Below are 20437 nucleotides of genomic sequence, written 5' to 3' on the forward strand. Positions count from 1 at the left end.
GCCGCACACCGTGTGACTGACTGCAAACAAACAGAACCAGAACCCGGCAGCACACCGTGTGACTGACTGCAAACACACAGAACCAGAACCCGGCAGCACACCGTGTGACTGACTGCAAACAAACAGAACCAGAACCCGGCAGCACACCGTGTGACTGACTGCAAACACACAGAACCAGAACCCGGCAGCACACCGTGTGCCTGACTGCAAACACACAGAACCAGAACCCGGCCGCACACCGTGTGCCTGACTGCAAACAGAACCAGAACCCGGCAGCACACCGTGTGACTGACTGCAAACAGAACCAGAACCTGGCAGCACACCGTGTGCCTGACTGCAAACTAACAGAACCAGAACCCGGCAGCACACCGTGTGACTGACTGCAAACTAACAGAACCAGAACCCGACAGCACACCGTGTGCCTGACTGCAAACTAACAGAACCAGAACCCGGCAGCACACCGTGTGACTGACTGCAAACACACAGAACCAGAACCCGGCAGCACACCGTGTGACTGACTGCAAACACACAGAACCAGAACCCGACAGCACACCGTGTGCCTGACTGCAAACAAACAGAACCAGAACCCGGCAGCACACCGTGTGCCTGACTGCAAACAAACAGAACCAGAACCCGGCAGCACACCGTGTGACTGACTGCAAACACACAGAACCAGAACCCGACAGCACACCGTGTGCCTGACTGCAAACAAACAGAACCAGAACCTGGCAGCACACCGTGTGACTGACTGCAAACAGAACCAGAACCCGGCAGCACACCGTGTGACTGACTGCAAACACACAGAACCAGAACCCGGCAGCACACCGTGTGACTGACTGCAAACACACAGAACCAGAACCCGGCAGCACACCGTGTGACTGACTGCAAACTAACAGAACCAGAACCCGGCAGCACACCGTGTGCCTGACTGCAAACAAACAGAACCAGAACCCGGCAGCACACCGTGTGACTGACTGCAAACACACAGAACCAGAACCCGGCAGCACACCGTGTGACTGACTGCAAACAAACAGAACCAGAACCCGACAGCACACCGTGTGCCTGACTGCAAACACACAGAACCAGAACCCGGCAGCACACCGTGTGACTGACTGCAAACAAACAGAACCAGAACCCGGCAGCACACCGTGTGACTGACTGCAAACAGAACCAGAACCCGGCAGCACACCGTGTGACTGACTGCAAACACACAGAACCAGAACCCGGCAGCACACCGTGTGACTGACTGCAAACAGAACCAGAACCCGGCAGCACACCGTGTGACTGACTGCAAACAGAACCAGAACCCGGCAGCACACCGTGTGCCTGACTGCAAACAAACAGAACCAGAACCCGGCAGCACACCGTGTGCCTGACTGCAAACAAACAGAACCAGAACCCGGCAGCACACTGTGTGACTGACTGCAAACACACAGAACCAGAACCCGGCAGCACACCGTGTGACTGACTGCAAACAAACAGAACCAGAACCCGACAGCACACCGTGTGCCTGACTGCAAACACACAGAACCAGAACCCGGCAGCACACCGTGTGACTGACTGCAAACAAACAGAACCAGAACCCGGCAGCACACCGTGTGACTGACTGCAAACAGAACCAGAACCCGGCAGCACACCGTGTGACTGACTGCAAACACACAGAACCAGAACCCGGCAGCACACCGTGTGACTGACTGCAAACAGAACCAGAACCCGGCAGCACACCGTGTGACTGACTGCAAACAGAACCAGAACCCGGCAGCACACCGTGTGCCTGACTGCAAACAAACAGAACCAGAACCTGGCCGCACACCGTGTGACTGACTGCAAACACACAGAACCAGAACCCGGCAGCACACCGTGTGACTGACTGCAAACAGAACCAGAACCCGGCAGCACACCGTGTGACTGACTGCAAACAGAACCAGAACCCGGCAGCACACCGTGTGACTGACTGCAAACAGAACCAGAACCCGGCAGCACACCGTGTGACTGACTGCAAACAGAACCAGAACCCGGCAGCACACCGTGTGACTGACTGCAAACAAACAGAACCAGAACCCGGCAGCACACCGTGTGACTGACTGCAAACACACAGAACCAGAACCCGGCAGCACACCGTGTGACTGACTGCAAACAGAACCAGAACCTGGCAGCACACCGTGTGACTGACTGCAAACACACAGAACCAGAACCCGGCAGCACACCGTGTGCCTGACTGCAAACAGAACCAGAACCCGGCAGCACACCGTGTGACTGACTGCAAACACACAGAACCCGGCAGCACACCGTGTGACTGACTGCAAACAAACAGAACCAGAACCCGGCAGCACACCGTGTGACTGACTGCAAACAGAACCAGAACCCGGCAGCACACCGTGTGACTGACTGCAAACACACAGAACCAGAACCTGGCCGCACACCGTGTGACTGACTGCAAACACACAGAACCAGAACCTGGCAGCACACCGTGTGACTGACTGCAAACAAACAGAACCAGAACCTGGCAGCACACCGTGTGACTGACTGCAAACAAACAGAACCAGAACCCGGCAGCACACCGTGTGCCTGACTGCAAACAGAACCAGAACCCGGCAGCACACCGTGTGACTGACTGCAAACACACAGAACCAGAACCCGGCAGCACACCGTGTGCCTGACTGCAAACAGAACCAGAACCCGGCAGCACACCGTGTGACTGACTGCAAACAGAACCAGAACCCGGCAGCACACCGTGTGACTGACTGCAAACAAACAGAACCAGAACCCGGCAGCACACCGTGTGACTGACTGCAAACAAACAGAACCAGAACCTGGCAGCACACCGTGTGACTGACTGCAAACAGAACCAGAACCCGGCAGCACACCGTGTGACTGACTGCAAACAAACAGAACCAGAACCCGGCAGCATACCGTGTGACTGACTGCAAACAAACAGAACCAGAACCCGGCCGCACACCGTGTGACTGACTGCAAACACACAGAACCAGAACCCGGCAGCACACCGTGTGACTGACTGCAAACAAACAGAACCAGAACCTGGCAGCACACCGTGTGACTGACTGCAAACAGAACCAGAACCCGGCAGCACACCGTGTGCCTGACTGCAAACAAACAGAACCAGAACCCGACAGCACACTGTGTGACTGACTGCAAACAAACAGAACCAGAACCCGGCCGCACACCGTGTGACTGACTGCAAACACACAGAACCAGAACCCGGCAGCACACCGTGTGACTGACTGCAAACAAACAGAACCAGAACCTGGCAGCACACCGTGTGACTGACTGCAAACAGAACCAGAACCCGGCAGCACACCGTGTGCCTGACTGCAAACAAACAGAACCAGAACCCGACAGCACACTGTGTGACTGACTGCAAACAAACAGAACCAGAACCCGGCAGCACACCGTGTGCCTGACTGCAAACAAACAGAACCAGAACCCGACAGCACACTGTGTGACTGACTGCAAACACACAGAACCAGAACCCGACAGCACACCGTGTGACTGACTGCAAACACACAGAACCAGAACCCGGCAGCACACCGTGTGACTGACTGCAAACACACAGAACCAGAACCCGGCAGCACACCGTGTGACTGACTGCAAACACACAGAACCAGAACCCGGCAGCACACCGTGTGACTGACTGCAAACAAACAGAACCAGAACCCGGCAGCACACCGTGTGACTGACTGCAAACACACAGAACCAGAACCCGGCAGCACACCGTGTGACTGACTGCAAACACACAGAACCAGAACCCGGCAGCACACCGTGTGACTGACTGCAAACACACAGAACCAGAACCCGGCAGCACGCCGTGTGCCTGACTGCAAACTAACAGAACCAGAACCCGGCAGCACACCGTGTGACTGACTGCAAACAGAACCAGAACCCGGCAGCACACCGTGTGCCTGACTGCAAACTAACAGAACCAGAACCTGGCAGCACACCGTGTGACTGACTGCAAACTAACAGAACCAGAACCTGGCAGCACACCGTGTGACTGACTGCAAACAAACAGAACCAGAACCCGGCAGCATACCGTGTGACTGACTGCAAACAGAACCAGAACCCGGCAGCACACCGTGTGCCTGACTGCAAACACACAGAACCAGAACCCGGCAGCACGCCGTGTGACTGACTGCAAACACACAGAACCAGAACCCGGCAGCACACCGTGTGACTGACTGCAAACAGAACCAGAACCCGGCAGCACACCGTGTGACTGACTGCAAACTAACAGAACCAGAACCCGGCAGCACACCGTGTGACTGACTGCAAACACACAGAACCAGAACCCGGCAGCACGCCGTGTGCCTGACTGCAAACTAACAGAACCAGAACCCGGCAGCACACCGTGTGACTGACTGCAAACAGAACCAGAACCCGGCAGCACACCGTGTGCCTGACTGCAAACTAACAGAACCAGAACCCGGCAGCACACCGTGTGACTGACTGCAAACTAACAGAACCAGAACCTGGCAGCACACCGTGTGACTGACTGCAAACAAACAGAACCAGAACCCGGCAGCATACCGTGTGACTGACTGCAAACAGAACCAGAACCCGGCAGCACACCGTGTGCCTGACTGCAAACACACAGAACCAGAACCCGGCAGCACGCCGTGTGACTGACTGCAAACACACAGAACCAGAACCCGGCAGCACACCGTGTGACTGACTGCAAACAGAACCAGAACCCGGCAGCACACCGTGTGACTGACTGCAAACTAACAGAACCAGAACCCGGCAGCACACCGTGTGACTGACTGCAAACTAACAGAACCAGAACCCGGCAGCACACCGTGTGACTGACTGCAAACACACAGAACCAGAACCCGGCAGCACACCGTGTGACTGACTGCAAACAGAACCAGAACCCGGCAGCACGCCGTGTGACTGACTGCAAACACACAGAACCAGAACCCGGCAGCACACCGTGTGACTGACTGCAAACAGAACCAGAACCTGGCAGCACACCGTGTGACTGACTGCAAACAGAACCAGAACCCGGCAGCACACCGTGTGACTGACTGCAAACAGAACCAGAACCAGAACCCGGCAGCACACCGTGTGACTGACTGCAAACAGAACCAGAACCTGGCAGCACACCGTGTGACTGACTGCAAACAGAACCAGAACCCGGCAGCACACCGTGTGCCTGACTGCAAACAGAACCAGAACCAGAACCTGGCAGCACACCGTGTGCCTGACTGCAAACAGAACCAGAACCCGGCAGCACACCGTGTGCCTGACTGCAAACACACAGAACCAGAACCCGGCAGCACACCGTGTGACTGACTGCAAACAGAACCAGAACCTGGCAGCACACCGTGTGACTGACTGCAAACAAACAGAACCAGAACCCGGCAGCACGCCGTGTGACTGACTGCAAACAGAACCAGAACCCGGCAGCACACCGTGTGACTGACTGCAAACACACAGAACCAGAACCCGGCAGCACACCGTGTGACTGACTGCAAACACACAGAACCAGAACCCGGCAGCACACCGTGTGACTGACTGCAAACAGAACCAGAACCCGGCAGCACACCGTGTGCCTGACTGCAAACAAACAGAACCAGAACCCAGCAGCACACCGTGTGACTGACTGCAAACACACAGAACCAGAACCTGACAGCACACCGTGTGACTGACTGCAAACAAACAGAACCAGAACCCGACAGCACACCGTGTGCCTGACTGCAAACAGAACCAGAACCCGGCAGCACACCGTGTGACTGACTGCAAACACACAGAACCAGAACCCGGCAGCACACCGTGTGACTGACTGCAAACACACAGAACCAGAACCCGGCAGCACACCGTGTGCCTGACTGCAAACAGAACCAGAACCCGGCAGCACACCGTGTGACTGACTGCAAACAGAACCAGAACCCGGCAGCACACCGTGTGACTGACTGCAAACAGAACCAGAACCCGGCAGCACACCGTGTGACTGACTGCAAACACACAGAACCAGAACCCGGCAGCACACCGTGTGCCTGACTGCAAACAGAACCAGAACCCGGCAGCACACCGTGTGACTGACTGCAAACACACAGAACCAGAACCCGGCAGCACACCGTGTGACTGACTGCAAACACACAGAACCAGAACCCGGCAGCACACCGTGTGACTGACTGCAAACACACAGAACCAGAACCCGGCAGCACACCGTGTGACTGACTGCAAACACACAGAACCAGAACCCGGCAGCACACCGTGTGACTGACTGCAAACACACAGAACCAGAACCCGGCAGCACACCGTGTGCCTGACTGCAAACAGAACCAGAACCCGGCAGCACACCGTGTGACTGACTGCAAACACACAGAACCAGAACCCGGCAGCACACCGTGTGACTGACTGCAAACAAACAGAACCAGAACCCGGCAGCACACCGTGTGACTGACTGCAAACTAACAGAACCAGAACCTGGCAGCACACCGTGTGACTGACTGCAAACTAACAGAACCAGAACCCGGCAGCACACCGTGTGACTGACTGCAAACAAACAGAACCAGAACCCGGCAGCATACCGTGTGACTGACTGCAAACAGAACCAGAACCCGGCAGCACACCGTGTGCCTGACTGCAAACACACAGAACCAGAACCCGGCAGCACACCGTGTGACTGACTGCAAACAGAACCAGAACCCGGCAGCACACCGTGTGACTGACTGCAAACACACAGAACCAGAACCCGGCAGCACACCGTGTGACTGACTGCAAACAGAACCAGAACCCGGCAGCACGCCGTGTGACTGACTGCAAACAGAACCAGAACCTGGCAGCACACCGTGTGACTGACTGCAAACAGAACCAGAACCCGGCAGCACACCGTGTGACTGACTGCAAACAGAACCAGAACCAGAACCCGGCAGCACACCGTGTGACTGACTGCAAACAGAACCAGAACCTGGCAGCACACCGTGTGACTGACTGCAAACAGAACCAGAACCCGGCAGCACACCGTGTGCCTGACTGCAAACAGAACCAGAACCAGAACCTGGCAGCACACCGTGTGCCTGACTGCAAACAGAACCAGAACCCGGCAGCACACCGTGTGCCTGACTGCAAACACACAGAACCAGAACCCGGCAGCACACCGTGTGACTGACTGCAAACAGAACCAGAACCTGGCAGCACACCGTGTGACTGACTGCAAACAAACAGAACCAGAACCCGGCAGCACGCCGTGTGACTGACTGCAAACACACAGAACCAGAACCCGGCAGCACACCGTGTGACTGACTGCAAACACACAGAACCAGAACCCGGCAGCACACCGTGTGCCTGACTGCAAACAAACAGAACCAGAACCCGGCAGCACGCCGTGTGACTGACTGCAAACACACAGAACCAGAACCCGGCAGCACACCGTGTGACTGACTGCAAACAGAACCAGAACCCGGCAGCACACCGTGTGACTGACTGCAAACACACAGAACCAGAACCCGGCAGCACACCGTGTGCCTGACTGCAAACAAACAGAACCAGAACCCAGCAGCACACCGTGTGACTGACTGCAAACACACAGAACCAGAACCTGACAGCACACTGTGTGACTGACTGCAAACAAACAGAACCAGAACCCGACAGCACACCGTGTGCCTGACTGCAAACAGAACCAGAACCCGGCAGCACACCGTGTGACTGACTGCAAACACACAGAACCAGAACCCGGCAGCACACCGTGTGACTGACTGCAAACACACAGAACCAGAACCCGGCAGCACACCGTGTGCCTGACTGCAAACAGAACCAGAACCCGGCAGCACACCGTGTGACTGACTGCAAACAGAACCAGAACCCGGCAGCACACCGTGTGACTGACTGCAAACAGAACCAGAACCCGGCAGCACACCGTGTGACTGACTGCAAACACACAGAACCAGAACCCGGCAGCACACCGTGTGCCTGACTGCAAACAGAACCAGAACCCGGCAGCACACCGTGTGACTGACTGCAAACACACAGAACCAGAACCCGGCAGCACACCGTGTGACTGACTGCAAACACACAGAACCAGAACCCGGCAGCACACCGTGTGACTGACTGCAAACACACAGAACCAGAACCCGGCAGCACACCGTGTGACTGACTGCAAACACACAGAACCAGAACCCGGCAGCACACCGTGTGACTGACTGCAAACACACAGAACCAGAACCCGGCAGCACACCGTGTGCCTGACTGCAAACAGAACCAGAACCCGGCAGCACACCGTGTGACTGACTGCAAACAGAACCAGAACCCGGCAGCACACCGTGTGACTGACTGCAAACACACAGAACCAGAACCCGGCAGCACACCGTGTGACTGACTGCAAACAAACAGAACCAGAACCCGGCAGCACACCGTGTGACTGACTGCAAACTAACAGAACCAGAACCCGGCAGCACACCGTGTGACTGACTGCAAACACACAGAACCAGAACCCGGCAGCACACCGTGTGACTGACTGCAAACAAACAGAACCAGAACCTGACAGCACACCGTGTGACTGACTGCAAACAACGGGGACGCCGGGCGCTGCTGAGCGCGGGACGCCGGGCGCTGCTGAGCGCGGGACGCCGGGCGCTGCTGAGCGCGGGACGCCGGGCGCTGCTGAGCGCGGGACGCCGGGCGCTGCTGAGCGCGGGACGCCGGGCGCTGCTGAGCGCGGGACGCCGGGCGCTGCTGAGCGCGGAACGCCGGTGCGCCGGGCCCTGGGGCTTCTGTTTACAGTAAAGTATGTCTGCGTGTGCCCCGTTCTCCGAGGCTGGAACTGGGACATCTTCACAGTAACGGAGCCCTCCAATCAGCATGTGGCAGCGGTGGGCCACATCCTGTCCTCAAGGGCGACAAACCGGTCAGGTTTTCAGGATATCCCTGCTTCAGCGCAGGGGGTGCAGTCTTCGGCTGGAGGGGGAACATTTCGGGACATGAAAGATTCGGGCAGATTCGCTGGGAAGTCCTTGTGGGGAACGTTGTAACGATACACGGCCGGGTAACATCGAGGGTGTGGGACAGGGGTGCCCATCTCCAGTCCTCACGGGCCAGCAACAGGTCAGGTTTTAGGGCTATCCCTGCTTCAGCACAGGTGGCTCAATCAGTGGAACTGAAGCTGGAACTGATTGAGCCATCTGTGCTGAAGCAGGGATATCCTGAAAACCTGACCTGTTGGTGGCCCTTGAGGACTGGAGTTGGCCACTCCTGATATAGTACAAACTAAAAAAAAGAAAGTATTTTTAACACAGGTTTACGAGACTTTAGGTCCATATTAACTAAGTGCAGTAAAGCACATTGCAGGCCTTTCTGGGCGAATAGGTGCAGAGTGCTTAATAGCTCAGGGCCACCTAGGAAATATGTCGCCCCTCGAGTGACACCGGGTATATTTCTGGCCAGAGGCAGCTGTTCTGCACACACAAAGAGGGTGCCCCTAATACAAAGCCCGCCGAGCAAAATACGCCGAGGAAACCCGGCGAGTACAATGTACAGAGAAGATCCCATCTCTCTCAGAACCACAGATCTACCTCCAGAGTCCCAAACCGTGCGCCCACAGGCCCGGGGGGCGGGAGATCGCGTATCACTGTGCCGCTAAGCCTCACTAAATCTGTACAGTTCCCTGCCCACTACACAACCACACAGCCACACAACCACACAGCCCTGTCCTTCCCCACTACACAACCACACAGCCACACAACCACACAGCCCTGTCCTTCCCCACTACACAACCACACAGCCACACAACCACACAGCCCTGTCCTTCCCCACTACACAACCACACAGCCACACAACCACACAGCCACACAACCACACAACCACACAGCCACACAACCACACAGCCCTGTCCTTCCCCCTCTCTTCGACCCTGCGGAGTGCCGCCCTCTGGGAGCGCAGAGCTATTGTCACAGTATGTGTCAGGGTAGCAATATTCCCGGCATGTTTTATTCTTATCGCCCGTTATACTAAGCTGCAGGAAGTACGGGGACCTGCTAGGGGATGGTGATGATGGTGACGATGGTGACGATGGTGATGACTCTACCCGTGTCCCACTCTGAGTGATAAATACACAGAGCATCACTTTCTGTTGCAGTCTCATTGAGCATTAAACCCCTCTGGGTACCACTTAGAACTAATGACCGTTATATGTTTAAAGCTGCAGACCAAGCAATATCCTACGTGTGTGTTTCTTTTAAAAAATCAGTTCTGTACTATAAGAAAATACTTGTAGCATTTTTTTAAAAACAATTCTGAATAAAATTTGTAATGTATTATAATGTAACAAGCATTTTTTGTTTCTATAGCAACCATTTACAAAGTCATATCCCCTTCCTCTTCCGAAACAGGCTCTGGCACATCCCCTTTTTGAGCCCTGCCCTCTCTCTAGCAGGGCACCAATTGTATCTAGGGCCTGCCTGGTCACATGATCTTCCACACAGAACTTAGCATCTTTGGTCCTCTTCTGCTGCACGGACAGCCATTTAGTGAACCCCTGAGCCGAATATTTGCTGATCGATCACAGGAGAACGGATCGATCAGCAAATTCGAAAAAAAGAATATGACCAGAATAAGTGTTTTTCCATTTTGAAGTTCAATTGCCCTTCTCGCTTGCTTGTCCTGCTCCCTGTTTTTCTAGTTGGTCACCTGACATGCAGGTAATGTGCATAAATCTAAATACGTGATCATTGAAGTCCCGCTTCCTCCAGAGCGCGAGTTATAAATGAAAGTGCTGCAAACGTCCAGACTTCTGCCTGTCTGATATCTCCAGGCAATGGCTGCCTCTCTCTATCCTAAACCAGATGCAAAATAAGCGGTGGCGAGTAAACCCGTGACGAAAACCCCTCCCCCGTACAGAAAATCCCAATACCACATGTGAGCACACTCACATGTCTCAGGCAACCCTGCTTTTCTCCATGATCTCTTAGCGCTTCCACTGCCGCAAGGGATTCTGGGTAATGGCATGCAAATGTCACTTTTTGCTTCTTGCCCATTTTAGCATGGATCCCTGTAAGCTTATGCCTGCCGTATTACACAGCTTTTTCAGCACAGCCTGGGTTGAAATGGGCAAGACGCAACAAGTGGCAACACTGCGCTCATTTGCATGTTAGTACCCAGAATCCTTTGCTGTATGCTAGGATATCATGGGAAAGGCGGGGTTGCAGACCTGCCTGAGACATGAATGTGCTCACCAGGGGCATTTTTATTTGCTGTAACCTATTAAACAAACCAGCGTCACTAGTCCGATCTGGCCCTAGCTGTGACGGTATTTTTGCTAAACGCCACAAGCGCCCGCCTCACCTCGCCGTCTTCTCGTTGCCCGACGTCAGGTGGCAGTTAACGAAGCCAAACGAGGTCCCGTTGAACATGAAGGAGATTCCGACGGCCCCTTTATTCCCTGCGAACAAACAGAAATCCGCGTCAAAACTACGGCGCAGAAAAGGCGCCTTATGGCGCCGCATGATATCACAATGCCAAGCACACAGAGCGCCGTTATATCAGCGCTCATAACGTCACCATAACGGACATTATGTTCCTCTAAGCTAATCGTATGCAAAAAACAAGGACAGTCGTTTATCTCGTTAGCATAGGCTGAATGTCATGTTATTAATAATTAATTCTTACAATGTTGTATTATTGTATAACGCTGACAGTGCACGCAGCACTGTACATAGAAATGTTGCAGGCACAAGTCCCTGCCCCGTAGAGCTTACAATCTATGTTTTTGGTGCCGGAGGCAATAGTGACTTGCCCAAGGTCACAAGGAACAGACACCGGAAATTGAACCAGGTTCCCCTGCTTCACACTCAGGGTCATTACTCACGGAGACCCTCCTTCAGCTGAAGCACATCGAAGCACATTGAAGCATAATGTTCCATCTTCCAATAATGTGACAGTAAGTGTGTCTCAACGTTACTTCCATCCACCGTCTGAAATGGATTTCATTCAAGTTGAGGAGATGGAAATAACAATACGTTAGTTAAATCCTCCCTAATGTCGTGTTACTCCCATCCAGACCACACCAGGGTTAGGTGTAGGTGCCTACGGTGGTGAGAAATTATCCCCAATGATAATTACGGAAATTCCATAGTTTTTCCATGATAACCGTCTTCAATCAAAACCAGTCTTTTCTTAAATATCCAATACAGTAGGGTTCATATTAACCAATTCTATGTTTTTTGTATGATGCATGAATTAGACAAACAATGAGTAATTAACAGTCAGCGAATGAGAAAAAGTAAGTGAAACGCTGGTTTATCAGCTAAATTAAAGGGGATAATTACAATTGGGAGTTTAAATAATTAGGCAGATCTTCAGGGGTGAGTTTGGGAGGCCTTACCCTATATAAAGATCAGAAACTTTGTCAGTTTCTTCTTCACCATACAGGTGTGTGTGGAAACACATCATGTCACGATCAAAAGAAATCTCTGAGGACCTCAGAAAAGCAGTTATTGATGCTCATCAGTCAAGAAACGGTTACAAAACAATTTCTAAGGATTTGGGGCTCCACCAATCCACCGTCAGACAAATAGTCTACAAAAGAAGAAAGTTCAAGGCCACAGTCAGTCACTCTACCCAGGAGCGGTCGTCCTACCAAAATCTCTCCAAGATCAAACCGGCAAATCATCCAGGAAGTCACAAAGAACCCCAGAGTAACATCCAAGGATCTGCAGGCCACCCTCGCCTTGGCTAATGTGAGCGTTTATGACTAAACTATCCGAAAAAAACTGAACAAGAATGGTGTTTATGGAAGGATAGCCAGGAGGAAACCACTGCTCTCTATAAAGAACATCGCTGCCCACCTGAAGCTCACAAAAGAGCACATAGATGATCCACAAGACTTCTGGAACAATGTTCTCTGGACAGACGAGCCAAAGGTAGAACTTTTTGGCCTCAAAGAGAAACGTTCCGTTTGGTGAAACCCAAACACTGCGATCGAACAGAAGAACTTCATCACAACAGTCAAGCATGGTGGTGGGAGTGTGATGGTTTGGGGCTGCTTTGCTGCCTCAGGACCTGGACAGCTTGCCACCATTGACCCAACTATGAATTCTGCATTGTATCAGAAGATTCTAGAGGAGAATGTCAGGCCACCCGTCCGTGAGCTGAAGCGCATGTGGGTCATACAGCAAGACAATGATCCGAAATACGCAAGCAGATCTACAAAAGAATGGCTGCAGAGGAAGAAATTTCGTGATTTAGAATGGCCTACTCAAGTCCGGACCTAAACCCCAACAAAATGTTGTGGCAGGACCTGAAGCGAGCTGCACATGCAAGGAAGCCCTCAAATGTCACTGAATGGAAGCAGGTTTGTAAGGAGGAATTGTCCAAAATTCCTCAAATCCGATGAGAAAGACTGACCAGCAGTTACAGGAAACGCTTAGTTGAAGTCATTGCTGCTTGAGGAGGTGCCACCAAGTACTGAATCTAAAGGTTCACAAACTGTCCGATTGGGACGTTTTTGGCCCAAATTCCTTATCACTTCAATGGGGAATTTCGGCTGAAAAAATTCCCAAATCAGCCTCTTCGTGTGATAGAAAATAAGCCTCTAAAAGTAAAACAACAGAGACTTGTGGATCGGGACCTCTGTACTTTACTACATAAGCTAATAGCAAACTGCTCCCCCCCCAACTGGTTTTATTTAAAGGGTCAGTCCCCCCCTGAATGATAATGAACCGAGGACAGTGACATGTTTAATAGGCAGCATGGAGCTGATTGAACGAGAATGTTTAAATCATTGTTTACAGCAATATTAAAATAATGTTTTTTTACCATCTTTACCTTTTGTCTTGTGGAGGTAAGACTGTTTGCCAGTCCTCAAAGCCCCATGCACATTTCTGTTTTGTTCTTTGCTTGCAAAGTACAGTAACGAGGTTGCCATCATCAGTCAGACAGATAAACATAACAAGCAGATCAACACCTCTCAACGAAGAAAGAATCAGCGGGCACTGCTGTGCAAAAATAGGTCAGGCTGGACTGTGCTATTGTAGAAAATGTTTTATTAAGTCATAGACAAAAATGGATAAAAGAGGGGAATGTGCCCCCTGTAACTCTTTGTCAAAGCCCCACGGCGTGAAACGCGTTAGAGTTACAGGGGGTACATTCCGCTTTTTTATCCATTTTTGCTTATGACCCAATAAAATATATATTTTTTCACTATAGCACAGTCCTGACCTATTTTTGCACAGCAGCGCCCGCTGATTCTTTCTTCGTTGAGAGGTGTTCGTCTGCTTGATTATACAGCCAGGAGCATGCTTACCCGGACAGAGTCATGGAATGCAGCAAGTGACTCTTCATTATCATCACCGGAGCTGCCCCAGGTGAATTGGCAATATATATATATATATATATATATATATATATATATATATATATACTAGCTGATAGACCCGGCGTTGCCCGGAATGTGAATGGATAAAATAAAAAATAATGTTGTTTGTAATAAAAAGTATATGAATGAAATAGAATGAAAAGAAAGATTAATATATAAAATTTGTAAAAATATTTTATTGTCGTTGATGAAGAATAAAAACTGGTATATACATTTGTAATAAACATATGTAAGAGTCCATGTGATAATAATTGGTATAGTAATAAATGATTGTTGTTATGAAATGCAAGGGTGTGGGTGGGGGTGTGCTAAGAGAAAGGGTGGGTGGGGGTGTGGGAAGAGGAAGGGTGGGTGGGTGGGGGTGTGGGAAGAGGAAGGGTGGGTGGGTGGGGGTGTGGGAAGAGGAAGGGTGGGTGGGTGGGGGTGTGGGAACATAAATGAAGGGTGGGTGGGTGGGAAGAGGAAGGGTGGGTGGGTGGGTGGTGGTGTGGGAAGAGTAAGGGTGGGTGGGTGTGAAGAGTAAGGCTGGGTGGGTGTGAAGAGCAAGGGTGGGTGGGGGTGTGTGAAGAGCAAGGGTGGGTGGGTGGGGGTGTGTGAAGAGCAAGGGTGGGTGGGTGGGGGTGTGTGAAGAGCAAGGGTGGGTGGGTGGGGGGGTGTGAAGAGCAAGGGTGGGTGGGTGGGGGTGTGTGAAGAGTAAAGGTGGGTGTGTGGGGGATGTGGGAAGAGTAAGGGTGGGTGGGTGGGGGTGTGTGAAGAGTAAGGGTGCTTGGGTGGGGGTGTGTGAAGAGGAAGGGTGGTTGGGTGGGGGTGTGGGAACATAAATGAAGGGTGGGTGTGTGGGAAGAGGAAGGGTGAGTGGGTGTGTGGGAAGAGGAAGGGTGGGTGGGTGTGTGGGAAGAGGAAGGGTGGGTGGGAAGAGGAAGGGTGGGTGGGTGTGTGGGAAAAGGAAGGGTGGGTGGGAAGAGGAAGGGTGGGTGGGTGTGTGGGAAGAGGAAGGGTGGGTGGGTGTGTGGGAAGAGGAAGGGTGGGTGGGTGTGTGGGAAGAGGAAGGGTGGGTGGGTGTGTGGGAAGAGGAAGGGTGGGTGGGTGTGTGGGAAGAGGAAGGGTGTGTGGGAAGAGGAAGGGTGGGTGGGTGTGTGGGAAGAGGAAGGGTGTGTGGGAAGAGGAAGGGTGGGTGGGTGTGTGGGAAGAGGAAGGGTGTGTGGGAAGAGGAAGGGTGGGTGGGTGTGTGGGAAGAGGAAGGGTGTGTGGGAAGAGGAAGGGTGGGTGTGTGGGAAGAGGAAGGGTGTGTGGGAAGAGGAAGGGTGGGTGGGTGGGTGTGTGGGAAGAGGAAGGGTGGGTGGGTGGGTGTGTGGGAAGAGGAAGGGTGGGTGGGTGGGTGTGTGGGAAGAGGAAGGGTGGGTGGGTGGGTGTGTGGGAAGAGGAAGGGTGGGTGGGTGGGTGTGTGGGAAGAGGAAGGGTGGGTGGGTGGGTGTGTGGGAAGAGGAAGGGTGGGTGGGTGTGTGGGAAGAGGAAGGGTGGTTGGGTGGGGTTGTGGGAAGAGGAAGGGTGTGTGGGAAGAGGAAGGGTGGGTGTGTGGGAAGAGGAAGGGTGGGTGGGTGGGTGGGAAGAGGAAGGGTGGGTGGGTGGGTGTGTGGGAAGAGGAAGGGTGGGTGGGTGGGTGTGTGGGAAGAGGAAGGGTGGGTGGGTGGGGTTGTGGGAAGAGGAAGGGTGTGTGGGAAGAGGAAGGGTGGGTGTGTGGGAAGAGGAAGGGTGTGTGGGAAGAGGAAGGGTGGGTGGGTGGGTGTGTGGGAAGAGGAAGGGTGGGTGGGTGGGGGTGTGGGAAGAGGAAGGGTGGGTGGGTGGGGTTGTGGGAAGAGGAAGGGTGTGTGGGAAGAGGAAGGGTGGGTGTGTGGGAAGAGGAAGGGTGGGTGGGTGTGTGGGAAGAGGAAGGGTGGGTGGGTGTGTGGGAAGAGGAAGGGTGGGTGGGTGTGTGGGAAGAGGAAGGGTGGGTGGGTGGGTGTGTGGAATGAGGAAGGGTGGGTGGGTGTGTGGGAAGAGGAAGGGTGTGTGGGAAGAGGAAGGGTGGGTGGGTGTGTGGGAAGAGGAAGGGTGTGTGGGAAGAGGAAGGGTGGGTGTGTGGGAAGAGGAAGGTGGGTGGGTGTGTGGGAAGAGGAAGGGTGGGTGGGTGTGTGGGTGGGTGTGTGGAAGAGGAAGGGTGAGTGGGTGGGTGTGTGGGAAGAGGAAGGGTGGGTGTGTGGGAAGAGGAAGGGTGGGTGTGTGGGTGTGTGGGAAGATGAAGGGTGGGTGGGTGGGGTTGTGGGAAGAGGAAGGGTGTGTGGGAAGAGGAAGGGTGGATGTGTGGGAAGAGGAAGGGTGGGTGTGTGGGAAGAGGAAGGGTGGGTGGGTGGGGTTGTGGGAAGAGGAGGGTGTGTGGGAAGAGGAGGGTGGGTGGTGTGTGTGGGAGAGGAAGGGTGGGTGGGTGGGGTGTGTGGGAAGAGGAAGGGTGGGTGGGTGGGGTGTGTGGGAAGAGGAAGGGTGGGTGGGTGGGGTGTGTGGGAAGAGGAAGGGTGGGTGGGTGGGGGTGTGTGGGAAGAGGAAGGGTGGGTGGGTGGGGGTGTGTGGGAAGAGGAAGGGTGGGTGGGGTGGGGGTGTGTGGGAAGAGGAAGGGTGGGTGTGTGGGAAGAGGAAGGGTGGGTGGGTGGGTGTGTGTGGGAAGAGGAAGGGTGGGTGGGTGGGTGTGTGTGGGAAGCGGAAGGGTGGGTGGGTGGGGTTGTGGGAAGAGGAAGGGTGGGTGGGTGGGGGTGTGTGGGAAGAGGAAGGGTGGGTGGGTGGGGGTGTGTGGGAAGAGGAAGGGTGGGTGGGTGGGGGTGTGTGGGAAGAGGAAGGGTGGGTGGGTGGGGTGGGAGAGGAGGGTGGGTGGGTGGGGGTGTGTGGGAGGGTGGGTGGGTGGGTGGGGGTTGTGTGGGAGGAGGGTGGGTGGGGTGGGGGTGTGTGGGAGAGGAGGGTGGGTGGGTGGGGGTGTGTGGGAGAGGAGGGTGGGTGGGTGGGGGTGTGTGGGAGGGAGGGTGGGTGGGGGGGGGTGTGTGGGAGGGGGGTGGGTGGGTGGGGGGTGTGTGGGAGGAGGGTGGGTGGGTGGGGGTGTGTGGGAGGGAGGGTGGGTGGGTGGGGGTGTGTGGGAGGGTTGGGTGGGTGGGTGGGGGTGTTGTGGGAGGGAAGGGTGGGTGGGTGGGGGTGTGTGGGAGGGAGGGTGGGTGGGTGGGGGTGTGTGGGAGGGGAAGGGTGGGTGGGTGGGGGTGTGTGGGAGGGAGGGTGGGTGGGGGGGGGTGTGTGGGAAGAGGAGGGTGGGTGGGTGGGGGGTGTGTGGAAGAGGAGGGTGGGTGGGGGTTGTGTGGGAGGAGGGGGGTGGGTGGGGGGTGTGTGGGAGGGAAGGGTGGGTGGGGGGTGTGTGGGAGAGGAGGGTTGTGTGGGGAAGGGAAGGGTGGGTGGGTGGGGGTGTGTGGGAAGAGGAAGGGGTGGGTGGGTGGGGGTGTGTGGGAGAGGAGGGTGGGTGGGTGGGGGTGTGTGGGAAGAGGAAGGGTGGGTGGGTGGGGGGGGGGTGTGGAAGGGTGGGTGGGTGGGGGTTGTGTGGGAAGAGGAAGGGTGGGTGGGTGGGGGTGTGTGGGAAGAGGAAGGGTGGGTGGGTGGGGGTGTGTGGGAGAGGAGGGTGGGTGGGTGGGGGGTGTGGGAGAGGAGGTGTGGGTGGGTGGGGGTGTGTGGGAGAGGAGGGTGGGTGGGTGGGGGTGTGTGGGAGAGGAGGGTGGGTGGGGTGGGGGTGTGTGGGAAGGGAAGGGTGGGTGGGTGGGGGTGTGTGGGAAGAGGAAGGGTGGGTGGGTGGGGGTGTGTGGGAGAGGAGGGTGGGTGGGTGGGGGGGGTGTGGGAAGAGAGGGTGGGTGGGTGGGGGTGTGTGGGAGAGGAAGGGTGGGTGGTGGGGGTGTGTGGGAAGGGAAGGGTGGGTGGGTGGGGGTGTGTGGGAAGAGGAGGGTGGGTGGGTGGGGGTGTGTGGGAAGAGGAAGGGTGGGTGGTGGGGGTGTGTGGGAAGAGGAAGGGTGGGTGGGTGGGGGTGTGTGGGAAGAGGAAGGGTGGGTGGGGGTGTGTGGGAGAGGAAGGGTGGGTGGGTGGGGGTGTGTGGGAGAGGAAGGGTGGGTGGGTGGGGGTGTGTGGGAAGAGGAAGGGTGGGTGGGTGGGGGTGTGTGGGAAGAGGAAGGGTGGGTGGGTGGGGGTGTGTGGGAAGAGGAAGGGTGGGGGTGTGTGGAAAGAGGAAGGGTGGGTGGGTGTTGTGAAATAGCAGTAAAGAAGAGTAAATATGATGTATTTTTATTAAAAGTAGTTAAAAAGAGCATTTAATAAAGAAAAAAATGTTGGTACAAATAAAAAGAATATTTTAAAATAAAAGTTTGCGAGCGTAGAGCATCCAGAGATTGGCGTTCGGAGGGCATTGTTAGATGTCAAATGTTTGTACAAATGTTTGTTAATAAAGTTAAAAATGTTGTCAGAAAAAAAAAAAAAATATGTTTGAAATGAGTTGTTGGTGAAAGTGGTGTGTGCGGAGCGCATCCAGAGATTGGCGTGCGGAGGGCATTGGAAGATTGAAATGTATGTAGTTGAAGTGTGAATAATGTTGAATGTATGAATGTAATATGTGTGGTGATGTGTGAATGAATCAAAGTTGATTAAAAATGAAAGTATGATATAGCGGCAAGGAAGAAATTATAAGAATGGATAAAAAAAAAATTAGCAAAGCGGGGGTAATGTAAATAAAAAGTATTATAGCGGCTATGAAAGAAAGAAAATAAAACAAAATATAATATAAATGGATAATAGTAAAAGAAATGTAGTGTGTCGGCCATTTTATAAATTGAATTGACACTGCGTAGGTGCACGCCATTGTAGAAATTCGGAGCGCCGTTCGGAGGTCATTGGTAGATGTAAAATGTTTGTAGAAATTTGTGTTAATAAAGTTTTACATTTTGGCAGAAAAAATAAATGTTGAAAAAAAAAAGTTTCTGCGGAGCGCATCCAGAGATTGGCGTGCGGAGGGCATTGGAAGATTTAAATGTATGTAGTTGATGTGTGAATTATGTTGAATGTATTAATGTAATATGTGTGGCGATGTGTGAATGAAGGAAAGTTGAGTAAAAGTGAAAGTATGATATAGCGGCTATGCAAAAAAATAAAGAAAGGAATAAATAATGATATAGCGGCTATGGAAAAAAATAAATAAAGGACTAAATTATAAGAATGGATAAAAAAAATACATTAGCAAAGTGTAAAGAAAATGTATTATAGCGGCTATGAAATAAAGAGAAAATAAATGAAAAGATGGTATAAATGGATAATAGGAAAAGAAAATTAGTGTCGGCCATTTTAGACATTTAATTGACACTGCGTAGGTGCACGCCAAACGTACGGCATTGTAGTGATAGAAATTTATTGTAATTGTAAGTGAGTAGTTTGAGAAGAAATTGAAGTTGATAAAGAGTAGGCGGTGAGCGGCGTCCATGTGTTTGTAGAGGCAAATCTTTGTATTGAGTAGTTGTAAAGGCAAAAGTTTGGTAAATTAATGTAGTTGATGTGTGAATGATGTAGAATGTTAAGTGTGTCGGCCATTTTACAAATAGAATTTACACTGCGTACTGTAGGTGCACGGCATTGTAGAAAGAGAAATACATTTGAATTAGTACCAGAGTTTGTGGGGCATTAGTAAAAATGTAGAAAGAGTGCGTTGTGGGTGGCGGTTTATAGGGGTATTTGCACAGGCCGGTGTAATGTGCGCGCGAGTTAATGGACGCGTGCGGGCGGTGTAATGTGCGCGGCGGCGGGCATATATGAGGTGGGCAGAGAGCGGGCGGTGTAACGGGCGCTGTAATATGAGCGGTTCGTGGCGGAGGGAGAATGAAGGTAATGGGCGGCAGTTTAGTAAGGGTAATGGGCCGCTGTAATATGTGCGGTTTAGAGGATTGTCGTTGCGGAGGGAGAGGCGCCCATATATGAGGTGGGCAGAGAGCGGGCGGTGTAAGGTCCGCTGTAATATGAGCGGGTCGTTGCGGAGGGAGAATGAAGGTAATGGGCGATTGTCGTTGCGGAGGG

The 20437-nt window shown here is 53.4% G+C and overlaps 1 protein-coding gene across 1 annotated transcript in view; it reads right to left on the reverse strand.

Moving 5' to 3' along the window:
• The window catches only part of INPPL1 (inositol polyphosphate phosphatase like 1), a 163130-nt gene that overhangs the window by 45832 nt on the left and 96861 nt on the right, over positions 1 to 20437 (reverse strand). The window contains exon 14 of the mRNA XM_075592799.1: positions 11299 to 11395. Coding sequence (XP_075448914.1) covers positions 11299 to 11395 — 97 coding nt within the window. The remainder of the gene's footprint in view (positions 1 to 11298; positions 11396 to 20437) is intronic.

This window comes from Ascaphus truei, chromosome 3 (assembly GCF_040206685.1).
Source record: "Ascaphus truei isolate aAscTru1 chromosome 3, aAscTru1.hap1, whole genome shotgun sequence".
In the NCBI taxonomy this organism is placed as follows: domain Eukaryota; kingdom Metazoa; phylum Chordata; class Amphibia; order Anura; family Ascaphidae; genus Ascaphus; species Ascaphus truei.